Genomic DNA, 12,350 nt, shown 5'->3' on the forward strand with positions numbered 1-12,350 from the left:
TGTAAACCACCCACACTCCAGCCGGGAAAGAGTCTCCCCAATGGGAAACCAGCCAATGTGACACAGAGGCATTAACCACGCCCGTGAGGGTGGAGAGAGGCCACAGGTGGATGACGGAGGGGAGGGGGCCTCCCGCTGCTCCCTCCCTCCCTCCTCCTCCTCCCCGCCTTCCTGGTCCTACAGGGGGTGGAGCCCTGCCTTATAAGTGTCAGGCCTGGCGGCCACGGACCAAACTGCACCCAGCGGCCAGCAGCGGACCGAGAGCGGCTCGGCCGGCAGCGTGGTGCCCTTGGTTCCCCAGCATGGCCCCCTCGGCCTGGGCCATCTGCTGCCTCCTGGGGGGCCTCCTGCTCCGCGGGGGCAGCCCCAGCCCTGGCCCCAGCGTGCCCCGCCTACGGCTCTCCTACCGAGGTATGGGCGGTGCGCGCCCTGTTCAAGTGCGCGTCTGTGGGAGCCCGGGACCCTGTGACATCCCCAGCTGGGGGGCCCAGCCAGCCCCGGGCAGTCTCTTCTGCCAGCTGGAGGGATGCAGTCACTCCCGCACAGCCCGTGGGAAGGACTTCACGGTCATTCCCCGAGATGGTGCTCCAGTTGCCGCCAGAGGCGGGAACTGGGAGGAGGCAGGGGCAGGTCCCAGAAGGGTGGAGGTGGGAGAGACAGAGACACAGGCGGGCAACCTGAGAAAAGGAGAGAGGCATGGAGGCTGTAAGAGGCCTCAGGAGGGATGGGCAGAGAGAGATGGGGAGGGACGGAGAGGACAGGTCTGCAAGAGGTGTGCACTCAGCCTGGGTGCCTTCGCGAGCTTGGGGCAGCAGCCTGCAGTGGAGTCCCTCGCCCCTATCCCCACGGCCGAGCGCCCCCCTCCCTGTCTGCCTCTTGTATCCCATTTCACAGTGCTGGCCTTAGTCCTTCCCTCTCTGTCCCAGAGGCTCTTCACAGCCCAGGGGCGATCCCAGCCTCCCCTCTTTGCCCATCCTGGCCCAGGAATTTCCTCTGCAGCTTGAACCTGGGCTAGTACAGACCCCTCCGAATTCCTGGGGATGGTCCACAGGGAAGGTCTCTGAGACACGGGCACTCCATGACACTTCTTGGGGAAACCAGAGGGGTGATCACTTTCCCTGGAACCCCAATCCAAGTGGGGAGACCCAGCCTGCTCTGGGAGGTCTGAGAGGGGAGACATGGCTCTACTCTGGAGAGTCCATAGTTGGGTCTGGGTGTGTGGGGAGGGATGTGGTCCTGTCCTGGGAGCTATGGTTTGGGGCAAAAGTCAGGCTATAAGAAAAAGCCTAAATAGGGCAAATCCCCTGGCAAGTACTGTCAGCCATGGAGGGCTTCCTGGAAGAGGCTGTTGATGAGTTTGGGGATTGAGTGGGGACTGGGCTGGCCAATTTGAATGGGTCATCCTTTGGGCAGGTGTAGGATATCTGGCTTTCCCAATGGTGGCCAACGCCCCTTCCCACCATATCCTACTGTCTGCCCCTTTGGCCACCTGTTACCTCCACCCCCCTAGCCAAACCCCAGGAACCCATTTCGGGATCCTCAGCTCCTGGGACAAGCATCCTCAGCCAGCCACCCCCCACCCCTACCTCTGGGGCCTGGGAGGACAGTATCCACGGAGGAGAAAGTCTTCCTTAGTCACATCCCTGGACTAGAGCCTTGGGCTCCACCTGGCCACACCTGGCCTTCCCCATACCCAGGGCCTTTGTCAGGTGTTTCCTCTGCTGGGAATGTCTGTCCATCTGTCCCACGGAGTCAGCCTTGCCCACTGCTCACACTCACCCAGGCTTCCTCCAGGCTCTTCCCAGCACTTTGCCCAGGTTGCTACCATAAGTTCTGCCAGTGGCACCATCTTCCCTGGGGACTGGGGAGGGCCCAGATGGGCACAGATGAGAAGGAGATGTTAACTGAAAGATCAAGGGACTAAGGGATGGAGGGGTAGGAAGCAGGGCTCAGAGCTCTGTGTCCCACCCACCCCCAAGAGCCATTTCCCAGAAGCCCTCCAACACGCCAAATGGATGGAAACATTTTCCAGATGTGAGTGTGTGTGTGTGTGTCGGGGGGTGGTAGTGAATGCACAGCTGGGGCCCTCCACCTCCTGCTAACCGGACCTTAGCAGGGGGATGTGGGCTGAGCAGTAGGCCCTGACCCCCAACCTGCTCCCTCCTAGATCTCCTGTCTACCAACCGTTCTGCTGTCTTTCTGGGTCCCCGGGGCTCCCTGGACCTTCGGGCCATGTACCTGGATGAGTACCGGGACCGCCTTTTTCTCGGGGGCCGTGATGCCATCTACTCTCTGAGGCTAGACCAGTCGTGGCTGGATCCCCGGGAGGTGAGCGGGACTGACGGAGGGGAGGGTCTGTCTGAGAGCTGGGAGGCCAGACGGGGAAACCGGCTGTGAGGTCAGGAGTCAGCCAGGCTCTGTTTCAGGTCCTGTGGCCACCGCAGCCAGGACAGAAGGAGGCGTGTGTTCGCAAGGGAAGAGACCCTTTGGTGAGTGCTGTCAGGAGTGACTGCCCCCCAGCCCTGGCCAACACCCTGGGCTTGACCCCCAGGACAACCTGTGGCCACTCTCCCCAGGTACTTGTGCTGGGGGCATTTGGAGCAGGTCCTGAGGGCTCTGGAAGGTCTGGGAAGAATGTCACCCCCGCCCTAGATCCCCAGAGCCGATCAGCCAAGCAGGGCTGAGTCCTGGGGCCCAAGGAGACGGTAAACACCTCCTCACCCCCTCCACCGCACCCCTCCTCCCTGCCAGGTGGAGTGTGCTAACTTCATACGGCTGCTGCGGCCCCACAACCGGACCCACCTGCTGGCGTGTGGCACTGGGGCCTTTCAGCCCACCTGTGCCCTCATCACGGTCGGGCACCGCGGGGAGGTGAGCCTGGGGCAGGCCCCACGAGGGACTGGGAGGCAGTGACATTTCCGCCCTGCTGTCTGAACACTCCCCATTGAGCCTGGCTCGGGGCAGAGAGGTCAGGGGCCTGAAAGGCATCTTTGTGCCAGGCTGACCCCGTTGGCGAGGCCCTGAATGAGGGCGCCTTCCGCCCAATCTCCAGCTGCACGCCATGGCCACTGCCCGGGGGGGGGGTGGGTGGGCTGGGGCTGCTTTCCCAGGTGACACCCTTCCCTCCCTTCCTCCCTCTCCCCCAGCATGTGCTCCACCTTGAGCCCAGCAGTGTGGAAAGTGGGCGGGGGCGGTGCCCGCATGAGCCCAGCAGTCCCTTCGCCAGCACCTTTGTAGGTGGGTGATGCCCAGGCCAGGACGGGCATGAGGAGGGTGGGTGCTGGCCGATGTCATTGGGAAGGGTTGGGGCCAGCTATGGGGCCTGGCCCTCCTCCGCTGATTCTGCCCCTTTCTCGCCCAGGTGGGGAGCTGTACACGGGCCTCACGGCTGACTTCCTGGGGCGCGAGGCCATGATCTTCCGGAGTGGGGGTTCCCGGCCAGCTTTGCGTTCTGACTCTGACCAGAGCCTCCTACATGGTGAGCCCAGGGTCTGCCGGGGGCAAGGCTGGTTGGGGTCTGCCCCCGGCACCGACAGAGAGGCAGGAGAGCCTGGCACTGGAGTGGGGATGGGAGGGATGGCCCAGCCCCACTCTACTCCCTGGGATTCCAGCCTCCAGTGGGGTCCCTGTGCCTCTTCCCCTCCCCGCTGGGTTCAGCACCTCTCCCCCACCCCCATCCTCCCCTGTGAGGCCCCCCCAACCAGCTGCACCGTGTTACTTCCCAGACCCGCGGTTTGTGATGGCCGCCCGGATTGCTGACAACTCTGACCAGAATGATGACAAGGTGTACTTCTTCTTCTCGGAAACTGTGCCCTCGCCCGATGGTGGCCCAGGCCGTGTCACTGTCAGCCGCGTGGGCCGTGTCTGTGTGGTGAGAGCTGTGAGGAGGCGGTGGGGTTCAGATCCTCACCACACCCCCTTCCTACACCCGTCCCCACCAGCAGCAGGAGGGAAACTGAGGCGAGGGGGTGAAGCCAGCATCCATGCCTCTCCCCCCAAGGGTGAGGGCGGAGGAGCAGGAGGGGGGCCCATCCCGTGGAGCTCGAGGCTGACTCTGACCCTCACCCCCCAGAATGACGCAGGTGGCCAGCGAGTGCTGGTGAACAAATGGAGCACTTTCCTCAAGGCCAGGCTGGTGTGCTCAGTGCCTGGCCCTGGTGGGGCCGAGACCCACTTTGACCAGCTGGGTAAGGGCACGGCCAGGGCCAGGCCTGGGTGTGGGTGCGGAGGGGTCAGAGCCAGTGAGGGGGTGGGCATTGACGGTGGCCTTCTGTCTCCCAGAGGACGTGTTCCTGCTGTGGCCCAGCTCAGGGAAGACCCTCGAGGTGTATGCTCTGTTTAGCACAGTCAGGTGGGCACACGGGCTTCCCCTCACATCCCCATCCCTGGTCCAGTCTCTGCACCCCCAGCGTCCTCTGTTGAGCCTCTGCTTTTATGTTCCGACTTTACCATGGGTCCCTGTCTCTGTCCCTGACTCAAGGACTTGAAGGCTCTATTCTCTCTCTCCCTCTCTTTGTCTTTGCCTGGGTGTCCTCGTTTTCCGGTCTCTGCTGTCTGCAGGCACCACCACCCTCTGTACTGTCCATGGAGCCAGGCTGCCCCCTTCCCACCTGTGACAGCCACCCTGGCCTGACTGTCCCTGTCCGCCCTTGACAGTGCCGTGTTCCAGGGATTCGCCGTCTGCGTGTACCACATGGAGGATATCTGGGAGGTTTTCAAGGGGCCCTTTGCACACCAAGAGGGTCCCCAACACCAGTGGGGACCCTACGGGGGCAAGGTGCCCTTCCCTCGGCCTGGAGTGGTGAGTGTCTGCCTGGAGCCTGACCAGGGGAGAGGGCTGAACGGTGACTAAAGGGACTCCACCTTGGGACAACTTTGCAGCTGAGCTGGGGCTCCAGAGGGGCCAGGTGGGGTAAGGAGGGGAGCCGAGCCCTGACCACATTAAGGAGCCTCCGCTACGGCCAGCGCGGCCCCTCCGAGGTGGGCATGCCCGGGCAGGGAGGCCTGGAAACAGGCTGGGGCGGGGAACGTGTGGTCCCAGGATGCTTCAGGTCCTCCCTCTGCTGCCACTCACAGTGTCCTAGCAAGATGACAGCACAGCCAGGACGACCCTTTGGCAGCACCAAGAACTACCCAGACGAGGTGCTGCAGTTTGCCCGAGCGCACCCACTGATGTTCCGGCCTGTGCGGCCACGGCTGGGCCGCCCCGTGCTTGTCAAAACGCACCTGGCCCAGCAGTTGCGCCAGATCGTGGTGGACCGCGTGGAGGCAGAGGATGGGACCTACGACGTCATCTTCCTGGGGACTGGTGGGTGGGCTGAGTGGGGAGTGGGGTGGCCCGGCTGGGGAGGTGTGCCGGTCGGGGGGGGGGGCTCTCCTTCTCCCACTGACCCCCCCCTCCCCTGCCCCAGACTCAGGCTCCGTGCTCAAAGTCATCGCCCTCCAGGGTGAGGGCTCCACTGAGTCCGAGGAGGTGGTCTTGGAGGAGCTCCAGGTGTTTAAGGTGAGGACAGGCTGCGGGGAGGAGGTACTGATGGGAAGGGGCCCCTCCAGCCCCACTGCTGCGTCTAGGCCTGGCTCAGGGGACACAGGATCAAAATGCAGGAGCGGGTGGGCCTGTTCTTACTGACCTCGCAGACAGCGGGAGGAGAAAGTGAGACCCTCGCTGCTGCAGGGCCTTGATGGTGCTCTGTCTGGCCGTGGGGCCCGGAGAAAAGTTGGAGGGCCCAGGGAGGGTGTCCAAGGTGGTCACCCCTTGACAAAGCCCTGCCAGGCTCAAGTCACAGTGAGGGGGTGGCTGAGACCCCAAGTCCCTAAGGGCTTCTGTGGGCCCCTCTACAGAGCCAGGCAGGGCGTCATCTGTATCTGGGGGACTGCTGTGCTCCTGACATGGATGGCTGATGTGGGACGGTTGCCTCATTGCTCAGAACAGGGCTGTGGGAGGGGACGCTGGAGCTTTGTGCTTTTTGCTAAGCCTCCTCCTTGGAGGCCAGCCAGCGTGAGGGGACCTTTCTAATAACCCAGCGTCTGGGAAAGACGGTCTGGCCTTGGTTGCCAGGGAGTGCACTGACCCAGGCTGGGAGGTAGGTGGCTCCCACGCTGGGGCTGGAGGAGGCTGAAGCAGGGACGCAGGGGAGGTCTGGCCCCAGCCCACCCCTCTCTGGGACCCTCCTCCTTCTGCAGGTGCCAGCACCCATCACTGAGCTGGAGATCTCTGTCAAAAGGGTAAGAGCAGCTGCTACCCCGCCCTTCCTCCTTCCTCTAACCCCCAGCTGAAGCTCTTTGAGCACGATGGACTGGCCGCTGTCTGCTGGAAAGCGGTGCTGCGGCAGGCCCCGGGCTGCTTGATAATGAGGCCTTGTAATGAGGCTCGAGAGTCCAGGGGGAGCTGAGATGCCCATGTAGGAAACCAGTGGGCAGTGGGAGCCCTGAGTCAGCGAGGCTGTGTTCAGAGAAGGGGAGATCCACAAAGGCCAGTCCCCCTGGGGAGACAGCTTCATGCTTGAAAACAAAATCCAGAATTTAAATCCAATAGGCGAGAGCCACTTTTTAGAGGCCTGCTGCGTCCTTTCGCAAGTGGCAAAATCTCAAGCCTATCTGCCCCGGTTTATCTTTGGGTAAGTCCCAACTTTTGTATTGGGATTGCTTAAAGCAGAGTGTACTAAGCTCAGAGGCAAGTCGGGATAAAGGTCATTGAGGTAGAGAGCAAAAGTCAGCAGCAGGAAGGGCCTGGAGAAGTCCCTTAGAGAAAAGGTCTGCCCCAAGCCCTCCGTGTCCTAGCACAGGATCTGGTGTGTGTCAGGTGCGTGATAAACATTTGGGGTATCCGGGGACGCATCCAGGAGGTTCTGGAAGACTGCCTGCAAGTGGGGGGCGGTCCCAGGAAGCCCAAGGGGGCCAAGAGCCTAGCTGCTTCTAGATGGGGCCCAGGCTCACGTTGGCCCTGCTTGTGTCCCTCCCAGCAAATGCTGTATGTGGGCTCGAGGCTAGGCGTGGCCCGGCTGCAGCTGCACCGGTGTGAGACGTACGGCAGCGCCTGTGCCGAGTGCTGCCTGGCCCGAGACCCATACTGTGTTTGGGATGGTGCCTTCTGCACCAGCTACCGGCCCGGCACCAGTAAGCGCCGCTTCCGCAGGCAGGACATCCGGCATGGCAACCCTGCCCTGCAGTGCCTGGGCGAGAGCCAGGAAGGTGAGTGGTGGCAGGCACGGGGGCACCAGCCAGGCTCCCACAGGCCCCCTCCCCTTTGGCCTGGGCTCAAGCCCTGGGAAGTGTGGCCTCAGACTGGTCCCGTGTTAACAACGCATCCCCCCTCGGTATTCCTACGTGCGCAGTTCCCGTCAGTGTATGGGTGGAGGGTCTTTGGACAGAGTGATGGACACCTAGGTCCCTGTCACACTGGTGGGGGCCCCGGGGTCCCACAGTCCTGAGCTGAGCCCCCCTCCAACTCCCCCCAGAAGAGGCTGTAGGCCCCGCAGCGGCCAGCACGGTCTACGGCACGGAGCACAACAGCACCTTCCTGGAGTGCCTGCCCAAGTCTCCCCAGGCTGCCGTGCACTGGTTCTTGCAGAGGCCAGGAGGCCAGGGGCCCGACCAGGTGAGCAAGGACCCAGCCTTGACCCAGTGCAAGGAGCCCGCACGTGTCCTGATGCCACATCCCCCCCGAACCCCAAGTCTGGAACCCTAGGAAGGGGCTCTGGGGGGAAGCTGCCAGGGCAACTGAAGAAAAGTACGTACTAAGTCACTGGGGTGCCTGGAAGAAGGTGCCCTTCCTCCTGCCTCTGGGAACCCCCAGGCGAGATACGGCTGCAAGGCGTCCCATGACAGGGAGCCCGCTAACTCCCAGGCACTGAGCTGAGCTCTGGGAGGTGGGGAGCAGAAATGGAAGAGAGGAAGGGGGCTGGGCGGGTCAAGAAGTCCCCCATGCTTACACATATGGCTCATCTGTGAAGGGATCTCGTTCCCAGGGGTTCTTGGTTCTCCTCCGCCCAGGGTGGCGCCTAACTTGCACTAAAACTTGCACACACATACCCCCCTATACCCACACCCACTGCCTAGCTCAACACTTCCTCCATGGAGTCCAGCTGTCTGCCCAGGCCCCTCTCCTCCCCCATCCGGAAAGCTCTGTCAACCCCAGAAATGGCTTCAGGCTGGGGCCTACGGAGGGTGTGGGCGGGGCGGGGTGAGGAACCATTCTCCAGCCTCTCCCACAGACAGGGAAGAGGAGGGAGTGGGTTGATCATAGGAGGGGCTCTCCTTCCAGCTTGGGAACTGGGGGAGGCTGGCTTTGGGCCAGCTGTCGGGCTAGGCACTAAGAAGACACCCCCAGGAGGCCAGAGGCAGCGAGTGACAAGATGGTTACACAGGACTTACCGCCCAGGGAGTCCAGCCTCCACGTGCAGATGAGCAGACAGGGCCGGGCCGGGTCAGAATAGCACTGCGGCCTCCTGCACTGTGATGGGTACCCAGCCCGCCCCTGGTTGGGGGGAGTGAGCAGTGCAGACAGGGACTGGGAGGCTGTGTGTGTGTGGGCAGAGTGGGGGGGACTTCTGGTCCCAGGGCTATGGGTATAGCCCTCCCTGAATAAAAGCCCACAAATACCTTTACCCACCCTGGTCCCTGGGATTATGTGGCAGGGCCCCCTAAGGCCAAGGTAGGTGCCCCAGAGCTCTGACTGGGGGAGAAACCAAAAGCCTTCTTTGCAAGCCCCGTCCTGGGTCCTGGGAAGGTGAGACCCTGCCTGCAGGCTCACAGTCTGGAGGAGGAGGCCAGCCTGGGCAGGAGAGAGCGGGGAGGGGGGAGTGCTTCAGCAGCGGGCCCTGAGATGTGAATCTGGAAACGAGGGCAGCGAAGAGAAACTGATGGTGTGTGTGCGCCGCTCCATGCCCCCCTCACACCCTCCCACGCCCCCAACAGGTAAAGACAGATGAGCGGGTCCTGCAGACAGAGCAGGGGCTGCTCTTCCGCAGACTCAGCCACCTGGACGCCGGCATCTACACCTGCAAGACACTGGAGCATGGCTTCTCCCAGACCGTCGTCCGCCTGGCTCTGGAGGTGATTGTGGCCTCGCAACTCAACAGTCTGTTTCCTCAGGAGCCGAGGCCAGAGGAGTCCCCAGCCCGGGCAGGCCTGGCCTCTACCCCCTCCAAGGCCTGGTATAAGGACATCCTGCAGCTCATCGGCTTTGCCAACCTGCCGCGGGTGGACGAGTACTGTGAGCGCGTGTGGTGCTCCTCCAGGAGCCGAGGCAAACAGGCCAAGGGCAAGAGCTGGGCGGGGCTGGAGCTGGGCAAGAAGGTGAAGAGCCGGGTGCAGGCCGAGCGCAATCGGACGCCCCGGGAGGTGGAGGCCACGTAGAAGAGCGTGGAGGAGAGGGTGGTCGGGATGCACCAGGTGGCCCAGCAGCCCCCAGAGTCTCCCACCCACCCAGCTAGGGCAGAGGGGGCCCAACATTCCCGATTGCCTCTTAGAGATGGGAGTCTCTGCCCCTTATACTTCTACCAGGCTGCCCACAAGAAAGGCTGGGGCCCGATGGAGGGGCCCCGTGTCCGAGGCCTGTTCCCTGCCCCTCTGTGCTCTCAGTTCTAGGCTGGAGCCAGCACCCTCTGGCTGCGGCCAACCCCGGCGGGCCTGCTGTTTGTTCTCAGATATGGTCCCCAGAGCACATTTCCGGTTGTGCCCGGCGGTGAGAGGGCTGGGTGGTTCTTTCCCAGCCAGCAGAACAATGGCCATTCTGAGTGACCCTTGGAGTGGGTGTGTGGGTGCGTCCGAGGAGGTGCCTGGGCAGGGGGCCTTAGGCAGCCAGAGGAAGCTAGAGGTTGCCTCTTGGCTAGCACCCATTAAGAGGACCTAGTGTGACTTGGGGTGGGGAAATGGAGGCCCTGGGAGGGTGGAACAGCAAGACCGCCCCCCACGTTGTGCCCTGGTATCTTGGTGCTCCCTTCTGCTGCCCACCACCTCTTCTCCATCACAGAATCGTAGAAGCATTGGCAGTCAGAGCTCCCTGGCACCCGGGGGATGGTCTGGGTCTCCAGGCCCTACTTCATAAACCAAGCTGTGTCCCACAGCCTGACTTGCCTCCCCAGACCCCAAGCTGCCAGGCCAGGTTCCCCGGGATGCCCAGACCTCCTGATGGGATTCTCCCTTCCCACCGTTAGGGTCTCCATGCTGATGAGCAGGGAGAGGGTGGGTTCTAGGAGAATGTCATCCCCCTCTCTGTGGACTAGACATGGGGAGAGGGGAGCTGGGGAAGTGTGGGGCAGGAGGAGGGGGCTGTCTTTCACAGGGCAATGCAAGCATGCCCACAGCTGGGGAGGGCGGGAATGTGGCAGCTCCCTGAGCAAGCTGCAGCTGGTGGGAGGACCAGGCGCAGGGCTTTGCCAGGGGCCACAGAGGACTGGGAGGCTTCTGGGATGGGGAAAGGGTGACAGTCGCTAGGATGGGCTATGGGACCCCAGAGCAGGCATTCTCAAGAACCCAAGATAGCATCAATTAGCTCAGGAGCCAAAAGGAAAACCAGATGTTTCCCACCCTGGAATCTTTGGTTTCTACTAAGTAAGGGTTGGTGGTGAATGGTTTCATTTATGAAGACTTTTCTCTTTTAAGGGAAAAAAAAAATGGAGGGCAAAAGCCAGTTCAGTCCTGCTGGTTCTTGGGGGTGAGGCTCAGGTGGCCAGGATGCATTTTGTCTGGGTGTGTAGGGAGGTGTTTTTGCCATTAGCAGTGATGTGTTTCTTGGGCTGGGGAGCACAGAGGGGAGGAGAAGAGGACTGAATGAAAAGTCATTCCCAGCCTGCATATGAGCAGGTTAGTGACGCACAAAACCAACAGGAGGGGGACAAGAGCATCAGGTTCAAGATTCCCTCCATGAAAACAACCAAGGTGAAGAAAGGAGGAAAAAAAAAAACAACAGATTAAAAAGCAGGACAGGGCTTCCGGCTCCATTGAACTCAAACCCAGACTGTGCATCTGCCTTGGATATTATCTGAGTCCCCCGTCATGCCCAGAGAACTGGGATCCGAAATAGGCCCCCCCCTTCCTCTTTGACTTCACAGGCAATGAACCAGAAGCACTGAGATCGACCTGACAACCCTTTGGGAAGCCTCGGGCCTGGGGTTGCTGTGGCTGGGTTGTCCGCAGGTAAAAGGAGAGGAGAGGAAGACTGTGGGGAGTGGGGCTGGAGAAGGGAGCAGAGGGAGAGGTAGAGGCCATGGAAGAGGGGCAAGAAAGAGCTCCATCCCCGGAGCCCCAGGAATGGGAGTGCAGAACTGCAGCCCCTCTATCCCAGCGAAACAAGAAAAATGCCGAGGCTCTCAGGGGCCTCTAGGCCGGACCCAGGCATGGCCCGCTCCAGGCGTGGGCCACTCTACGCAGGGTTCTCTGGGGAAGTTACTCTGGAAAATGGAAGAGAGGAGCTCAAAATCCTGAACAAAGAATACCTGCACTTAGAAAATTATGGACAGCTTCTGCCAACTCCCCACAACTCCCACCCCGGTGGTACTATGTGTGATTAACTCCTGGAGATGCTTCTATGTGTGAATTCTATTTTTATATTCATATGTTGAGATCGGCCTTGTGGTTTCTCTGTCTTCAGAGCACGCTTCTCGTAATTACTATTGTTATTTTTATTGTCATGACCACCTCTGTGCTCTGATGAGGATACACGGTGGTCTACCACACAGACCTACAAGGAAGGCGATGGAGTGAATATTTATATCACATAATTATATCATTATTGTATCTCTGTATTTCTGTTCTAAATTGACTGATGCCATCTGTGTGAGTTAGAAAGGAAGAGCGTTTCCATCCATTCCAGGAGGAGACGGCCACCCTAAGGGGTATACTCTAGAAGGGAGGGAGATGGGCAGGAGGGGAAGGAAGGAAGGAGTCAAAGGGCTTTGTCTAGGAAACTGAGTTCGCTTATTAAGTTAGGAAACTCCTGCTCCTCAGGCTTCTGAGACTGACCTTCTTGGGCTTCAGGAAGATCTTGAGTCAGAAAAAAAAAAATGCTGGCAAAGGGCAGCTGGGCACGTAGGCAGCCCTGTTCCTTCTCCACAATAACACTTGATATTTGTAACAGCAACACTTGGCCTGGTGCCTGTGTTCATCGCAAGCCACATACCAACGTATATTAAGGCCGCCAGTGCGCTTGCCTGGGGTGCTGGGCTGTGCTGTGGGGGTTGAAGTTTCTGAGGAGGAGGGGATGTCTGGATGCCGCTGAAGGCACCACTGACTGTGCACCCCCCCCCCCACCCGCCGCCCTCTGACCTCATGCCCCTGCCCAAATAACAGAGCCCAGTGTGCCGGAGGGAGATGGGAAAGGGCAGGAGCCATTCGAAGGTGGGAGGGAC

The 12,350-nt window shown here is 61.0% G+C and overlaps 1 protein-coding gene across 1 annotated transcript; it reads left to right on the forward strand.

Moving 5' to 3' along the window:
- Positions 1-221: 221 nt before the first annotated feature.
- SEMA3G (semaphorin 3G) lies at positions 222-11,747 on the forward strand. Its single transcript, XM_045862224.3, has 16 exons — positions 222-411; positions 2,168-2,328; positions 2,427-2,489; positions 2,752-2,871; positions 3,147-3,237; positions 3,362-3,478; positions 3,726-3,871; positions 4,073-4,187; positions 4,282-4,351; positions 4,657-4,801; positions 5,077-5,308; positions 5,412-5,503; positions 6,184-6,225; positions 6,963-7,191; positions 7,458-7,597; positions 8,917-11,747. Exons 1-16 carry the CDS (start codon positions 303-305, stop codon positions 9,355-9,357), a joined length of 2,313 nt encoding a protein of 770 aa, XP_045718180.1. The 5' UTR covers positions 222-302; the 3' UTR covers positions 9,358-11,747.
- The last annotated feature ends 603 nt before the right edge of the window (positions 11,748-12,350 follow it).

This window comes from Mirounga angustirostris, unplaced genomic scaffold, assembly GCF_029215605.1.
Source record: "Mirounga angustirostris isolate CCGP_5_RB_7025 unplaced genomic scaffold, mMirAng1.0.hap1 SCAF_1, whole genome shotgun sequence".
NCBI lineage: Eukaryota > Metazoa > Chordata > Mammalia > Carnivora > Phocidae > Mirounga > Mirounga angustirostris.

Excerpts from the sequence above, each read along its gene's own strand:
- SEMA3G (XM_045862224.3), top strand. The coding sequence starts at position 303 with ATGGCCCCCTCGGCCTGGGCCATCTGCTGCCTCCTGGGGGGCCTCCTG. Across the intron at positions 412-2,167 it reads CCTACGGCTCTCCTACCGAG|ATCTCCTGTCTACCAACCGT; the intron begins GTATGGGCGGTG and ends GCTCCCTCCTAG. Across the intron at positions 5,309-5,411 it reads CGTCATCTTCCTGGGGACTG|ACTCAGGCTCCGTGCTCAAA; the intron begins GTGGGTGGGCTG and ends CCCCTGCCCCAG.